Source organism: Falco rusticolus, chromosome 5 (assembly GCF_015220075.1).
Source record: "Falco rusticolus isolate bFalRus1 chromosome 5, bFalRus1.pri, whole genome shotgun sequence".
Classification (NCBI taxonomy): Eukaryota; Metazoa; Chordata; class Aves; order Falconiformes; family Falconidae; genus Falco; species Falco rusticolus.
The window spans coordinates 13,171,488-13,188,987 of record NC_051191.1 but is presented as its reverse complement, the minus strand read 5'-3'; the positions used below and the strand labels follow the sequence as shown (position 1 = coordinate 13,188,987).

Sequence of the window (17,500 nt, the reverse complement as noted above, 5' to 3'; positions counted from 1 at the left end):
AACATGAAAAAAATACAATTTGTGTGATTCCTGTTATCAGTTAGTTCATCGGAACAATAGATGAGTGTTGGCCTGGAAAGCTTCTTTACAGGTAGAGATGAATTTTTCATGTGTAATAGAAGAGTGTTGTTAAATATACAAGCCCAGCTTCCACCATTTCTCTATTAAATTGATCTGGGTAAAAAACAGATTTGTTAGTCTTCAAAGAAGTTCTGTCTTCATTTCTGCAGCTATGTTCATCTGGAAATATTGATATTTCCGCTATCAATGTTTTCACTCTGCACAGTAGCTCTTCTTTCATCACTACATTTACATGTAGTAGTAAAGCAGTTTACAGTTGTTTTTGCCCAAAATGCTATTTAGATCTGTTAAAAAGTTATTTGTTTACTTATCTATAGTTTTATTTAGTGGGACTTGTAAGCTAATCCAAAGAAATTGGGGACAGCCTGCAGTAGAAACATGAGAAACTCTTCAAAGCATGAAGCTTCCATCAGGGTCCATCACGAAGCTGACAAATTAGCATGTCCTTCAGAGGCTGTCCAGCCCATTGTGTTTTGCAGGGTTGCTGTACCCAGTCATCTCCATGGCAGAGTTGGGAGTTCAGTTTCTTGGAGGATGCCTTGTAACGAATGGATTGCAGTCATGAGTCACGTTTCCCTTTGGCTCCTCAGTTTTTCGTGAGAGGTCTGACCAAGGATTCCTTGGGAGTTTGTGGCCCACTCAAATGAACCACATCATTTACTTGGCATCTTTTCATTGGGTCCCTCTACTGTCCTCTACCCAAGCTGACTTCAGATTCATTGAGAGATTTCTATGAAAAAGAGTCAGTTTGCCTCTTTGCTACATTTTTGTAATATCAGATCAGAAATCTTGACAAATGCGGACACTAAACCCAAGAAATATACCTAATGCACATAATTGGCCATAAAATAGCAGGTTTCTGATAGTCTTCCAACCCAGATAGCACAGTAACACTATACCAGTAAGAAATAAAGTGCAGTCTGGTATATCACTGAAGGCTGTGAAATGTACCAATTTATATTATCTGATTACAATTAGAGAAATCTCTTCGCTTAATATGTTTTGCTAATGTAAAATTCAAGCAGTTTTCAAAATGCTTTGTCTTTTTATCTATGGGAAAGAAGATACGTATCAGGTATGATATACACATATGGATCCTCACATAAAATTCTGCTAAATGCAATATTACCTATATAAACATGATTTTTTACTCCTGATCTAGACCACCATTTTTTTTCATGGTTTTCTCCATCATCCTGATAAACAGCTCTATTAGGTTCTCTACTTCAGCTTATACAGTTGAAAGTGATTGTTGAAATAAGGGGGAAAAAATGTGGAGAGAAAAGCTCTTTGAGCATATCGCAAAGCAGGTGTCTCCAAATGTAAGAGCAACTACACAGTCAGGGAGATTCAGAGCAGATACTACAGAAGGTAGCAGAAATACGCCTGGTGGAAGGGAATCTATATTTCAGATTGAGGAACAGAGGACTCCTGCGGCAGCACGAGTCTTACTGCACATCTTACTGGATAGATTCTTTAGCATAGAGCATGAATAAATCAGTGCCCCTTACAAAGTCAAGTTGATTTTCACTCTGTTTAGATCAGATTTGTTACTTGTGTGTTTGAAAATACTCAAGCTGGGGAAGGTAGAGGGAAGTAAAGGTAAGAGGAGTAACAAGTATGCAACACTGTCATCATTTGCTGTAAATTAAAGTAGTAAGCATGTGTTAGGAAAATTCTTGCAGGGTTAAAAGGTTAAAGGTAATGATTCCTCATATCTGTGTGACATGTGGTCATCGAATAGCATCACTGAAGCAAAATTGTTACAAGAAGGCAAGTTCGGATCGTGCACAAACAGAGGAAATTCTTATTGACTTGAGGGAATTAAACACTGACTCGACTGAATTTTACTGGGCTCATGCACCCTAAAATTATAAAAACTTGTTTCTCCTGCCCTTAGGAACAGATAGACTTAGAATAAAATGTTATTGCATAGAGATGTGGTGTTTCCAATAGTACCAAACTTCTAGGGGTCACCAAGTGGGACAACTAGCATTAACCATCTGAAAGTTTGGTATCTACCCAAAGTGAGTCTACACTCAATAGAGACCGGCACATTCAAAGAGCCATTAGTCCCATGCTAAAATAGATGCCTCAGCTAGATCAGACAGACTTTCTCAGATTTGCTTATTCTGTCGACTATAGAAGGAGTCCAGTGATAGCTGAGATTAAATCCCTTCCCACAGCTGTCTGATTCTGAGTGGAAACCTGGTTTGTCTTTTCCATTTGTATTGTAGAGTATAACCATCAGAATTTCTATACTTAAAATTAATTCGTTGTTTTGCAAAAGATTATCAGACCTTTTGGTAATGGCGGGTTCTTTTACTTTCAGACTCTTAATTAGTCAATATTTTAAGACTAATTTATGCTGTGATGAATTGTGTGAAAAGTGGTATTCGGTATAATACCAGCTGAAGTAATTTCTTCTAAAAGTAAACGTCAGCAGACTTTTTTCCTCTAAGAGTTACATTTATACAAAGTCTTTCAGCATAGATTCAAGTAATAGAAATATTAGGAAAGTTTTTCTTCTTAGATTTCTCCATGATTTATTTTATTAATAATAATATTATTTTTGCTGATTTACAGAAGACTGGAATGTCCTACAGACGCCTCACAAAGCAATATTTATATGCCAGCTTGCTGTAACACACAGAAAAAACATGTGAACTTTGCTAGACAAGCGAGTGGCTGCTTTTTCATGGGTGGCAAACTTGGCCAGCTGACAGCTGTTTGATCGTGTCCTGGTTAGCTCAAGCGATGGTTTCACTGTGTCTGCCGCAGCAGCTCAGCACATATCTCGGGCTTTTCCATGGGACTTTCCCCTCTTGCATGTACAACATACATACCTGCTATGTCTTTCCCACTCGCACATACCCCTGAGAGCAGGTGTGTAGGTGGGTGTTCCTGCATATTTAGGCACTTCATCTCAGTGTGTAGCAAAGAGAAAATAAAGCCGTGGCCAAAAGAGCACCTACAAAGTGCATTTTTAGAGTTTAGTGGACAAGCTAATAATCTTATGACAAGGTTTCTCAACCTTTAGTTTTTGGTTAGGCATGACTGAGAAAACGTTTCTCTCTGCAGAGACTGGGTGACTGAGGTGGCAGCCCTTGCTCCATACCCCAGTGTGCCCCTGGCATTTTTGTTCCTGTATAAATCAGACATCTTAAAAGACTAGCCAAGCAAGAAAGGTTTTCTTATACTGATGTATTGCGCAAATATTTTTCTAGGCTAAGTGTCTTTATTGTGTAAAACATTTACTGCTTTCAGATACTTATTTTGCTGTCTGTTTTAATCATATCTTTTGAAACCGTCTCAATAGATTTTTCTATTCCTAACATTATGACACTTGATAAGTTGATTGATTATGAAGTATTTAAAGCCCTGCCATGTGATCATTTATTTTTAAATACACATTTTTACTAGCCAATGCTTAAATTTCTTGCAGGAATACCTAAGAGATGCGAAACATAAAGCTTGAGTCTGATCGAATCTGATGCCTCTGGAAATAGAGCGCCACAGTACTGTGGTCTTAAAATAACAGATTCTGACTGAAACTGGAACTTTGCAGTGATAAATATTATGTAAAAAATTATGGTCCATCTTTGGTACAAAATAAAAAAGATGTACAGCTGTGGTGCAGGCGAACTAAAATGTGTTTGATGATGATATCTTTCTTTCCCTGTGCAGGTGCCTGTGTCAGTGGCCATGATGACTCCCCAGGTGATCACCCCTCAGCAAATGCAGCAGATTCTCCAGCAGCAAGTGTTGTCTCCGCAGCAGCTTCAAGCACTTCTCCAGCAGCAGCAAGCAGTTATGTTGCAGCAGGTAATGTGGGTTACCTGCTTTGGACCATTAGCGCAGGGCATTCACACAAGTGTCAGCCGGATTTTATGGGTCTTATTTTGTAATATTTCACTGCTTTTTTCACCAGAAAGAGTGAAAATAAGTGTTAAACTTCTCAGTCTTTAAAGTTCTCGTTTTAATTGCAGAAGTGTGAAATTTCGATTTTGAAACACTAAATATTATATTAAAAACAGCAGCAGCAGCAGTGGCAGATGCATTACAAATACCAAACAAATTGATATTTAAATTTTCAAGTGCTTAGGCACATTTTAATTGTCGACTTGCCAAAGGAAGTGCAAATAGAGTTGTAGGTAATTGTTGCTTTAAAATTCATAACACTGTATTGCTCCCTTTAGTCACATAAATGGCATGCGGTTATGAAATTTGAACTTAACAGCTTGTTTCGCCATGGGAAAAAGTTTTTTTGTTTTGTTTTGGTTTTGTTTTTTCACAACCACAAAATTTGTCTCAGATTAAGGCTGAAAAGAAGGAGGTTGCTGTTTGCTTAGCACAAAATCTGGCAGTTAAGTGAAGAACCCATGAACTTGTTATTCATACAGTAAAGATAGTGTCAGTGATCAATACCTCAGTGTAACACAGCGTGGATTTTTGGGTGCGTGCTTAATTGTCATACAGAAAATGATGTGTCTGTTTCTCATAGTCATAGCTCAATCACTGTATGTTTAAACACTCTAATATCCAGTACCGTAATCATTATAGGCAATTCACCTTCAGTTGTGAACCCAGCATCCCGCTAAACAGATTGACACATTAATTACTTTTTTCCCCTAAGAAAAAGACAGTTTAGTTTGGCCTTAGTGACTTGTAGCTTTCTTGCAAGTGGATGAGTACAGCTTCTGATTTGTTATATAGGACATGTGAGGAACTTAGGTATAGTTATTTGAGGAGTTAATTTGGCTCTTGCATTCCCTTTAGAATACAGATTTTCTATACCCTTCTGTTTAGGATATTTTGGAATCTGCATTGGAAAATTTCAGAACCGCCTTGGAAAAAAATGTATGTAGATCTGCCTCTTCAAATCACCTTTTTTGTTATGAGGTGATTCTTAATGGCTACGCTACCATATGCCAATCTAGAAGAGTTTAGGAGATTTATAATACTTGAAACTTTTGCCTTTATTTATTAAAGTCAAAATGGTTTATTCAGCAACAACTACAAGAGTTTTACAAGAAACAGCAAGAGCAGTTACATCTTCAGCTTTTGCAGCAGCAGCAACAGCAGCAGCAACAGCAACAACAGCAGCAGCAACAACAGCAACAACAGCAGCAGCAGCAACAGCAGCAGCAGCAGCAGCAGCAGCAGCAACAGCAGCAGCAACAGCATCCAGGAAAGCAAGCAAAAGAGGTAGGAGCTAAGACCCTTGCTGATGCACACTAGTCTGAGCTGTCAGAAGCCTGGAAAAGACAAGACTAGTTTAGATCTTTTCCTGTAGCCAGGATGCAGCTATCAAAGATTTGTTCTTATGTTTTTACCGGGCTTAATAGCAGCACCGGTATAATTCTCCTGCTCCCCTTCCTGAGACATAGGATTTGAGCGGTCTAGTGCTGCTGTCGTCTAATGTTCGCTAATGAATCTGAGTGTGCAAAGAACAAGCCGTGTGGTGGACACCGTCCTGATTATCTTGTATTCACAGGCAATCTGTGTTGGGGAAGGAGCCTTACTTTTCTCAGTGGCACAGCTCAGAGAGCATGCAAATTTAGTCCATGGCTGAAAAAGAGCGATTGAGCACAGATTTCAAAGTCACAGGCCCCTGATTAATGAACTGCTACTGAAGGTTTGAAGTGGCGAGTAGAAAGTTACAGTTTGATGTGCTCATAAATCAACCTGACAAGCGGGTTTCTCAGGCCTAGCTTGCACTTGTCAGCAAACTGCATCAAATATAAACATAATACAAACAAAACACGTTGAAGTAGTTAAATTGATCAGCAGGTATCCCAGACATTGTCTTCAAGCTGCCCATTATGCAAACGTCGAGGAAGCAGTTGTGACCTCCTGAGGCTTTGTTTCTGTTTGGATTTGTGAATAGAATTTCAGACAGCCATCAACTACGGAATAGAAATTGCTCCCGTATTTCTCCGGAGGCTCTGGGCAATCCACATGACTTGCTCCATTATGCAGTCTGTTTTCCAGTGAGCGCATCAGAAGTTTCTCTTTTCCCCAAACTAGAAAGGAAAGGTCTTCCACAGCAGCTTGTCTTTCTGTGAAGTGTGACTGCCTTCTCATACCCTCCAGAGTCTTTGCAGACTCCAGTTTGTCTTGAAATGTCTCACAAAATTGGAACTTATACTTTTGCTCCATAATAGAGCACTTCATTGCCTTGAATGCAATGCTGCTTTTAATATATTCCAACAAGAAAAGAGAGCTAACAGGCCAGTGAAATGAAGGCTACATCCCAGTTTACTAATAGATCACTGGAGACCACGTTCATGGGCCACTGCAGACCAAACTTAGTCAATTGGAAAAACAAGAGTGCCTTTGAATCACAGGCTGCTGTAAAGAGTTACACTTTTAGCATAGATAAATTTGTTATCATCTGCCATGAGCTGGGCTTCTTTTTTTGTTGTTGTTTTTGGGGGGTTTTGTTTGTTTGAAACAGCTGTTATATACTTTCCCGTGACCCTTTTCTTTAGTGTGTCATTAAGTGTATCTTGCCATTTTCCCTAACACCTAATAGCTTGAATGAATATAATAGAAAATTTCAAATGCTTTCACTGCCTGAATGTTCTACAAATAGCATTATTATTTAATAACTGAGATTAAAGGGAAAGAAGTTGATTTTACATTTTTGGCTTTCTAAACTTGACTACACACTCTGCTTTTTGCTGCATTTGCTTTTTTTTTTATTTTGCCCTTTCTCTTTGTAGCAGCAGCAGCAGCAGCAGCAGTTGGCAGCCCAGCAGCTTGTCTTCCAGCAGCAGCTCCTCCAGATGCAACAACTTCAGCAGCAGCAACATCTGCTGAACCTTCAGCGTCAGGGACTCATTTCCATCCCACCTGGCCAGTCTGCTCTTCCTGTCCAGTCTCTGCCACAAGGTATTTGCATAATATATGATTGGAGTAGTTTCTAATTCACAAATATTTTTTAACTGTTCCATTTGCATCTGAATTTCAGCAGTTTCCTGACACTTCAACGTAATTTATTGTTAGAACGTTATTACTCATATTACCAAACTTTCTTGAGGCTGATAAATTTTAAAGTATACTTTTATGGAAGAAAACAGCTTTTGAGTGTTTTTTCTTAGATATAATATACATGTTTATTAGCCTTATGTGCTGAAAACAATTTCTAATAACAACACAATTCAAGCATCATTGCTTTTCTCTGAGGAATTACTGACATCTGATTTAGTGGAAACGTTGTCATTTTATTTAATGTAAAAGAACAGATGTAAAATATATCAGACAGTGATACTAAAGGCATTACAACACTCCTTTTTTTTATTTATTTCTAAAGAAAGAAAGTGTTTGGCATTGAAAAGCACTTTGAATCTTCAGTTTATCACATGAATTTAAGGACAAACCTTAGGATTAATTTTCTTCGCTATTCCTCTGTATTAAGCGTGTTACATATGACACAAGTTTTGAAGGTGGTGATTCCAATAGTAATGAATTATGAGTGACAAATAACAGTAAAGACATTTGGGGGGAAAAAATTCCCTTTGTCACTTTGATAAAGATTCCTCAATGCTGAAAATAAGCTCAGACTCTATTACTTGGCACAAATACCTTCGTGGTTGAAAAAAAATAGGGCATACACTTTTGAAAAGTAAATAAACATGGGGGTAAATGCTGATTACATTTTAAGATAAGGCCAAAGACTTCCCGTCTTAAGGACTCTGCCTGTAAACTCTAAGGTGTGTTTCTGTTTGTGTTACCGTAGAGAGGTGAGCTAAGTGTCTGTCATAAAAGTTACAGAACACTCTGATCTCTAATGCTCCAGTCCTGCAATAAGCATTGTTCAGGCTGTGTTCATGACAGGTGACATTGCTTTTAATTGGTCTTTATGCATGTATCTGGTTCTCCACCAGCTAACTATTATGAAATCAAAGCTTCAGAAATCAGATAAGCAAAAACAGAGTACACAGTATATAGACAACAGTGTAGACCAAAAAAAAAAGAAAAAAAAGAAAAAAGAAAAAAGGCATGAGAAAGGCTTGCCCACTAAAAACCTCAGGCCCTGGAAAGCAGAGATTCCAAATAAATGATAAATGTGTATGTTCCATGCATTGTATTGTGTGGAAAACCTATGACAAGAGTGTATCTAAAGTCATAAAAATAATAATAATAAAAAAGTGTCAAGTAAGCTATCACACTAAATATTTTTAATTGAGGAAAGCAGTGGGGAGGCAAGCTGATTCATTAATTTGGACACATGAGACTGGTAATGCTGGTTTCCTTTTGTACAAAGTCACATTGGACCAGAATGGAAAAAAGCAATAGAAACAACCTCCCTCCGAACAGCTTTACTTTCTGCAATCTCCTCTTGTGCCATCTGTTGCAAGAGGAATTCCTCAGGTTTTCTCTCACATTAAGCGATCCCCACAGATTTCCCTCAGCACTCCTACCCAATTGCATTGATATTCATTAGTTTAATGCAACACTCACTCATCCACTCCTAGTAGAACATACAAAAAATAATACCTTTTAAAATACTTTTTTAGGAGAACTGTTAAATCGTTCTTGTTACAAACTTTCTTTTACTCAAACAATTAAGCGTAACTGAAGTCATGACAAAAGAGATTCATAATAAAGAAATAAATACAAAATATTACAATTAAAATATATCTGGATTGTTCTTTTTTAAGTAAATTAATATCTTGTTTGCTTCTGCCTTGATATTTTTAAAGTATAATCAAGTCTAGTCAAGTATTTGATTCTTCCATTTTTCTCTCCTAATATCTGCTGTGTGTGTAGGGTTCCTTTAGATACAGAGATTAATTTATAGGACCTCAATTTTTCATAGCCCTGATGTAGGTGTGCAAACTTGGAACATAAGACAGCTTCTCCTGGAAAACCTCTCTGCATCTCCAGAAAGGCCACTCACTCTCTGCCGGATGAGGTAAAGTTAGAGTGATGAGGGTAAGAAGAAAAGTCTTTCCAGCAAGATGCTGAAACAAAGACGGAACTAAATGCAGAGTTGTGACTGGCTTAGAGTTCTTGCTGTTGGCTTCTCTTACAGCACGTTGTGTCTCTCACAGGAAGGTACAGCACCCAGTCCAGTTCATAATACTGTAATGAAGACTAATAGGCTTCAGATCTGTTGACACTTTCTTGTAAATCTTAAATTTACACATCCAAATGCATCCAAGTACATCCAGTATTTACAAATCCAAGTAGTGCTTCCTAGGTACAACATAGATGTCCCTGCATTGTTGTTTGCATAAAAGTAAGAGGATCACACTTCCTTTTTCTCATGAAATTTAGCAAATTTTATGACAGACATTTTCTGTGGCAATATTAGATTAAACCTTCAGAATTTATTTAAGGTAGTACACTCTGGATGTAGTAAAAGGATGTTTTTCTCCTGCTGCTGTGATGAAAGATGCATAATATGGTTATACAGAAGGATTTACATATGTGTAACACAAATATTTTTATATGTGTCCATTTAGATTACTGAGTTACATGGATGGCTGGAACAGTAAGAGGAACACAGGGAGACTCATTTTTATAAGTTCTGGTCATAAAGAGTCTGTAAACCACAAATAATTAGTGACAAAGAGAGCATGGGTTTTGCATTTGTTCGTATGAAAAGATAACTTCTAAGTACAGCTGTGAGGTTTGTGTATATAAACAGTATGTGCTTCAAATATAGTTTCTACCTTTAAAAAACAGGAATGTTTACCATGTTTTCTTGATGGTCAGGTATAGCAAATAAGGTAGAAGAGGTGTTTTAGCAATTTATTTTATGACAAGATCTTCACTGTGCCATACCCAAAACCAGTGGCTTGCTGTGAGTTTCTTTCCATGTAATGTTGCATTGATGCTAGGGTACGCTGATAACAGACAAAGCACTGTAAATGACAACAGTAAAAAAAAACCCCAAAACCCACAAAAAACAAACAACCCAACCCCAAACCCCTAAGTTTTGGTGAGGCCATGTAGGAAAATGAAAAGCAGATGCGTAGATGGGTTTTGTAAGTGGTAGTTTTATTAGGTATTTATTCAAACATAAAAATAGAGTAGATTGTGGTGAAGAGACTTACAAAACTAACCTCAAGATCCTGAAATTCTTGGTGTTAGTAAACTGGATAGTGAATCAGTACTCACCCTTTTTGTTATAGTCCCTAATTTTTATCCCACTGTGGATCCCCTTCCTGGTTCTTTCTCCTTCAATGTAGTGTAGAGAGGGTATTTTGAGGGTTATCACAACCTATGAAACTTTAAAACTTACCCTACTTGTACATCCAGACTAAAATCTGTCAGCCATTTTACAGGTCTCTTGTAAAATGGGAGTTGGACTTTTCTAGACACAGAAACTACAAAATTGCCATAATTCACAATTAATTACAAATCCGCTTATTAACTTTACACTTTTTAAGTGCCTGCCCTTAATCCTTTTATCCTAAAAGGCAGCCTTTCAGAGTGTTCTGAAGAAGTGATAAAATTAACCAGCCTGAGCCCAGAGAGAAATTTCTTTCTGATTTTTAAAAAATACAGGTGAGCTAGGCAGCCTGGAGACACAGCTCCATCCATAGCTTCACGCAGAGAAAGGGGCTGCCCAGCAGTTGGCCAGAGGGGCAGGAGACCCCTGCCCATGGGAAGGGACACTGCTGCAGCTGTCCCCAGCCTTCCTTCGTTGGCCCAGCTTGTGGGGTGGCTCTTACTCAGCTCCCCCAAGGTCCAAAGTTTGATGACCTCTGATGAAAATTTTCTCACTGCAAGACACAGCGATATGTTTGCCCTCTGATTATCCAAACATATGGGGTTTATGTTTAGGGTTTTTTTCATTACAAAATTAGTTTATGTTATTCAACAGCAAGAGGAAGGGAAGACTTTGAAGTAAATAAAATATTGTGTATATCATGCCACCTAAATGAATACATTACTTTTCTTTTTGACTTCTGATTACATTTGTGGGAAACCATTATTTACTAGGCTAAAGTGGGTTATTTGCAGTGTTGCAATATAAAAAAGTTATATTGCAGTTCATGGCAATACCTCATGAACATGGCAGTAATTACTTACCTTCATTAAACAATTACAACTAGTATTAACATCACTCCTATTACCCATCTCTAATGCAGTAAATTAGAGCCCGGCTTCTTTGCTTGCTTCCTTAAAACCTAGCTTTTCTCTGTGCAAAGATGATATGAACTCCAGTTTTAAGACATACATTCCAACTAATTCTTTTCCACTGAGTTTGCCAGTGGGTGTTGGTATCAAAGGTAGAGAATCGGGACACAATACTGTAGTCGAAAATTTAGGTCTTTTTATAATTAAGAAAAAAAAAATTAATACCTTCCAACCGACTTGTTTCCACACTAGCTCCAGAAATTATTTCTGTAAATCACTACCAGTCTATTTTTTAATAGCTTTGTGAGACAGCTATTCAGAAGTATTAAGGAACTTACTGTGGTTTTTCATAGTTTTTTGTTAAGTCTGTTTTACTAGTCTGAGTTCTTGTGTCTTCAAAGTAAAAGATCATCTAATAAATGGATTTGCCAAACAGTGAAAAACAATCTTTGTGGTTTTCTAATGTATCTTGTTTACCAAACAAAACTGTCCTCAATGAGAAGTTTTAATTGATAGATACATTTTAATCCTAATCCTATTTTGAAGGGCAATATATTTGAGCTTTCTTATAAAGTAAAAAGAGAAAAAAAATAATTCAGACAACATGAGCATTTTGGATGTTTTGCATTCTGGCAGATCTAGATACTGTGAGCATGTCTTACCTAATTTCACTTGTTGAGATCAGATACAGAAGGCAGAAATAGATTTTAAGATACCACTGGCCTAAACCATGGCAGGCTGAAAAACCTGGATATGAAACCAGATCTTTCACAAGAAGTGTTCAGGGCTTCTCATTCTCTTCTGCATTTAATTCAGTGTTCTTCAAAAGAGAGATGTCAGACTTAGACTGGCGGTGACAGAAGGTGTATATATTTCTGATGGAATCTTCATCTTTCAAAATCTGAATTTGCTATCTTAACTGTATGTTCAGTGGCAAGATAAAAGGATTCTCACAGCTCTTCTCTTGCTTGTGTTTGGGAGTCTTTACTTCAGGCAGAAGCATATTGTAATGCAAGTTTCCATGACTTCATGCAAAGCGCTCAACTTGAGCCAGACAGTCCTAACACATACGTATGAGTCCATTCTACGAGACATTGCTGTTTATGGCCAAGAGTGAATCCTGTAAACTACAAGTTTCCAGGCTACAAATGGAGCAAAGAGCAAATTTCAGCTCTATCTGCAAAGATCTGGTGGCTAGACTCCAAAATACTGCTGTGCATATAGCAGAGAAGTTCGAGAAGCTCTTTAAATTTTGTATGGCTGCCTACCACCCCAAGAGACTGGTGAGACAGGGTCTCCTTTCTCCTAAACAAACTTTTTTTTTGTTTTCCACAGTAGGGCTGGACAAAAAAAAATAGTGGAGGGGTTTGATGGTCTACACTACATGTAATGTCATCTGTGTAGAGGGAATTGTAAACGGGCCAGTTTTGTTAGCTTTCTAATTGTCTGATGCCATTGAATGATACTGGAAGGCTTCAGTAGTCACCAGTATCTACCTCTGCACTGTAGCGGTTTTGTTGTTCCAAACAGTTGCTTTGGGTTTGCCTCTTTAAGCCATGGTTTTAAAACAGAACAATTTTTGTAAATATTAAATGGGATTAATTAATATGTGGGTGTCATTAATTAAAGTCAGATGCATTCTGCTCAAATGCTAAACCTATTATAATCTTATTGATTTCATTTTCGTCTTCTGGTTTTTCTCCCTCCGTTCTTCTTCCCCCACTCTCTGCTCTTGTTAAGTGTTTAAAGAGAATATCAATGTTTGTATCCTTAGTGTAACATGTTTTTCTATTTCCCATTACATGTTTGATTAAGAGGAATTATAAGACCTGAGTTAACTGTGGATGCATTGAGTTATGTTTCCATGTCAAGAAATTGATTAAGCAGATAATAAAAATCTTGTCTGGAAGTATATTTAGGGTTGTTTTATTTTACTTTTCAAGAAGTAGTTGCAAGTTATTTGTAGCTTTCACTCTTTAATCCTTGAGCAACGTTTTCAGAAGGTGTATAATATTATTAAAATTAGTGATTTTTAATTGACTGTTTATAACACAAGAGAAGACAGACAGATTACCTGGATTCTGACAGAAGAAAAATGAATTTATGTTTTACTACATGTTGATTATGCTGGAAAAACAGCATCAGCTTTATTGTTGGCATTAATCCATTAATAACACTGAGCTCATTATATGAAACTCTTTATTTTGCTATATTAGTGGGGCTCTCTTTCATTTTATAGCTGGCTTAAGTCCTGCTGAGATTCAGCAGTTATGGAAAGAAGTGACTGGAGTTCACAGTATGGAAGACAATGGCATTAAACATGGAGGGCTAGACCTCACTACTAACAATTCCTCCTCTACTACCTCCTCCACCACTTCCAAAGCATCACCACCAATAACTCATCATTCCATAGTGAATGGACAGTCTTCAGTTCTAAATGCAAGGCGAGACAGGTAATTCTGATGAGATTTCAACTATGCTTATCATTTGACGTAAAGCTATTGTTTAACATCATGTCACATTACTTCCAGTCACAAAATAACACTTAATAAAGGTTACTGAAGAGATCATGGAGACCTGATTTTTCAGAATTATTTATCAATGGGGCATGATTTTCAATAATGATATCTAATTTTGCAGACGCAACGACAGTTACCTGCCTGTGGTTTTATAACACAGGAACTTAGGGTAGTTTTGGTAAAAATTAGGAAAAAAAAATCACAAAAAAAATAAATTAGAAGAGTGTGCAGGTTTAGAGGAATAAACGCAGAGTTGTGGGCATTTTTGTAGGCACGTAATTTCATTCATATCTGAATTACACATCTGGCAGTCAGGCCCTTACCGTTGAATCACACCACTGGTTTCATTGAAAATGTACATCTATCTTAGTGCCGAGGCTGTAATTCAATGCAAAGATTCTATGTAAATAGTGCGCTAAAAATTGGTATATTATAGCAGTTCCCATATTGTTTGTCTCTTGTGAAGAAAACCACTGAATACTACTTCATATATGCACGAGAGTAATGCAGTTACAAATTCATACAAATTTTTAGTGGTGTTAGGATAACACAGTGGAATTCAACCATATGGATAAAGTTAAAATAATTCTTCAGACACACTGACAGATATTCTTCACTGTTCCTTATTTTCAAGTAATGGATTAGATGTGTACAAGAGTACATAGTGTCTGTAGCACTTCTTAGTAAATATATTAGTGTAGTCAGATGTATATGATCTCAATATAAGATGAAATTTTATTTGTATCTACATAAGCTAAATTGTAAATAATTGTATTTTCAAATAAATATTCCACTAATTTATTTTGATATTTATAATAGGAGACTGTAATTCAAGTCTGTCTGGTTCTCATGTGACTGTGAGAACGTTTTTATATTGTTATTTTGTATTATTTAAAAAATGGTACTTCTCTGAATACCTTTATAATTTTAGTTAGTGTTACTTTTGTGATTATATCTCAGAGAGTGGTTCTTTGCTGCAGGGTGTGTCACTGACACTCACCTCCATGGGGCAATCCCCTGAATTTCTTTCGTAACTATGTGAATGAATCTATTGAGGAGTCAGGGAGACGCTGAATACAGCTGAATTTTTTTATGAAGCCAAGTAGCTAATGGAAGCAACACTTGTGAACAAAAATATTTATTAATGAAAGAAAGATTTGCTTTTCTTTATATACATTTAAGCAGAATTCAAATATTCAAATATTTTGTAGTAACATTCACAATATTCATAAATTCTGACTGTCCGTCCTCAATATTTCTTCTTGGAATTGATCACTTCAGAGTATATTTTTTATTTATAGGTAAATGTTACACCAAGGTCATATGGCAGAATTAGCATATGGTATTATACAGTCATCTTATTTTTTCATCCTTTATTAACAGTCATCTTTGGCTCTATTTCTTCTCTAATTGGAACATCATCTAGCCTTGGCAGTTGAACTATTCAATAGAACGATTAAATTTTTCTGACTGCTCTGAGCTAAATTGACCTGTTTTGACCTGTTTGTCACTGATCGTAACCTGACAGGCGCTAGCAGCCTCCAACGATTATGGCTTTTGAGATGAATCTGATGCCTTATTCTTTTGCTACAGCTCGTCACATGAGGAGACTGGGGCCTCCCATACTCTCTATGGTCATGGAGTTTGCAAATGGCCTGGCTGTGAAAGCGTTTGTGAAGATTTTGGACAATTTTTAAAGTACGTGGATTTTTATTCATTGGTACCATGTCGTTTAAGGTGAGGGAAAGAGAAAGATGGTAAACAAAGTTTTACTGTAAATTATGTCAGAGATTTTTTTGTGTATTCCAAGCAACTGGATAATCAAGGCTATCTGCAGAGGGTCAAATTGTTATCCTTTCTTTCATGTTGAACACTTTTGCAGGCCTTTCAATAGCACAGTGTTTAATCCTCTTATTTATCCTTTACTGAAATGGAGCCTCAGAAAATTTGAAGAGATGCTTTAGATTGTATATTGGAGAGAAGGGGTATGAAAAAGCTCATTTTAAATTCTCCAGGAAAGCAGGGATCCATCATACATAAGGGTTAAATTCTGACAGTTTATGTATAGTGGGAATTAATATGTGTAGTGTAAATAAAAAAACACAAAGGAATAAGTGTGACCATTTAACTCTTGCTTGCTAATTTATTTTTGCTTTTATTCGTGTATATGCACAAGATACACAGAAAAAACCCACTGTGAACAGGTGGGTTTGCACCTTTCAAGACTGAACAGTGATGTCAGAAGTTTTTGCTTTCAGCATCTGGTTTTGCTGGCTATTGTTTAAATCAGAGCATTTAGAAAATAAGCGACACAGCTTTTGCTTTTCGTATGCAGCTTCAAACTGAAATGGGTTTCTGCATGTTTTTCTCTCTCTCTTTTTTTTTTTTTTTTTTTTTTAAAGTAAGTTCTAGTATTTCTGTGTTTGTTTGATTTTTCAGCCACAGCACTGATTTTCTACCTATGTACATTATGGACTGGTCTTTGTTAGAAGAGACGTACTCATTTTGGCATGCAATAGATCTTAATGGAAAGCTACAGATAGGCTTATATAGATGAGTAACTTCAGGGGCTGAGACTCTTATGTTGTCATGGTGCAGCTAACAGGGTGAATGAACTGTTTCATGCTTCATCAACAATTAAGTTAATTAGCTCATTTGAAATGGCACTGCTTTGTTGCCAGGATGTTGGCAGAAACATCAAAAAGATGTGTTTACAAATGGTAGACTACAGGGTATATAACAGAAGTACCTTAACAGCAGACCATATATATTCAATATCACAATAACTTTTTAAATAGAATCATAGCAATACTTTTCATAAAGTATTTGCAATGCTTTCTCCATCTTTCATGCTGTCTTTCACTTTTAAATTAAGTAACTTACACTGACTTGCAAAACTTAGGTAGGTATCACTTCTGATAAATTTTTGTTTATAAGTACATTAAGTGAAATGTCAAAATAATTACATTATTGGATAAAACACTATAGGATTTAAAAGAACCTGATTTACATAAGTTTGTATTTAAAGAAAAAGGAAAGCTCCCAAATCCAACAGTGTTCTAAGTATTATTAATACTAAGAATATAAATTCATTTAACTTCAGCATTCTCCATTTCAAGAAAAAACTACATTTTCTAAATACATCTATCCATCTAGGCTATAGTGATGCTAATTCTGTGGGCAGACTTTGCACATCCATTATGTCAGGTCTGTTGTTATAATCCATGATCACTAAAACCATTTTGATTAAAGTGGTGTAGTGCTAGGTTTACAGATGATCTTGCTTTCCTGAACCAAATAACCCTGGAAAATGTGAAAGCAACATATAACATCTTGATAATTCTAGTGCAGAGTCAGTCAGCATTTACAGCAGCGTCATGGCTTTTGTCCTATACACCAGCAAAAAATGCCCAAGAATATTTTACTATTTCTTCTTCTCATTCAATTCTGTCTCCTGTGCCCTTTGAATAGGCGAGGTTGTTTATGAAATAGAAATATTCCTTCCTTTTACACTAGTGTTGAGATGGAAATCAATACATAACCTTGCATTAGATTCTTTAGTACCTTTTCATGTTCACACTAATGCAAAATCCCCATTACAATTAAAAAACATTTTCTTTCAATTAAATATCAACTTTTGGTCCAAAGATTGACCATTTTTCCAACCCATTAACTTTATAGGGGATGACAGGACTAATGGCTGTAGTTTTCAAGGCTTTGCTCTTAGTCCAATCTTTGTTGCAATGTTTTAGGTTCTCTGACTTGAAACAATATCATACCTGTGTTAAGAGAGTTAATGC

The 17,500-nt window shown here is 36.6% G+C and overlaps 1 protein-coding gene across 1 annotated transcript in view; it reads left to right on the top strand.

Annotated features, from left to right (window-relative positions):
- Nucleotides 1-17,500, top strand: part of FOXP2 (forkhead box P2) — a 444,921-nt gene that overhangs the window by 374,670 nt on the left and 52,751 nt on the right. The window contains exons 6-11 of the mRNA XM_037389994.1: nucleotides 3,769-3,906; nucleotides 4,891-4,941; nucleotides 5,092-5,289; nucleotides 6,810-6,978; nucleotides 13,421-13,634; nucleotides 15,294-15,398. Coding sequence (XP_037245891.1) covers nucleotides 3,769-3,906; nucleotides 4,891-4,941; nucleotides 5,092-5,289; nucleotides 6,810-6,978; nucleotides 13,421-13,634; nucleotides 15,294-15,398 — 875 coding nt within the window. The remainder of the gene's footprint in view (nucleotides 1-3,768; nucleotides 3,907-4,890; nucleotides 4,942-5,091; nucleotides 5,290-6,809; nucleotides 6,979-13,420; nucleotides 13,635-15,293; nucleotides 15,399-17,500) is intronic.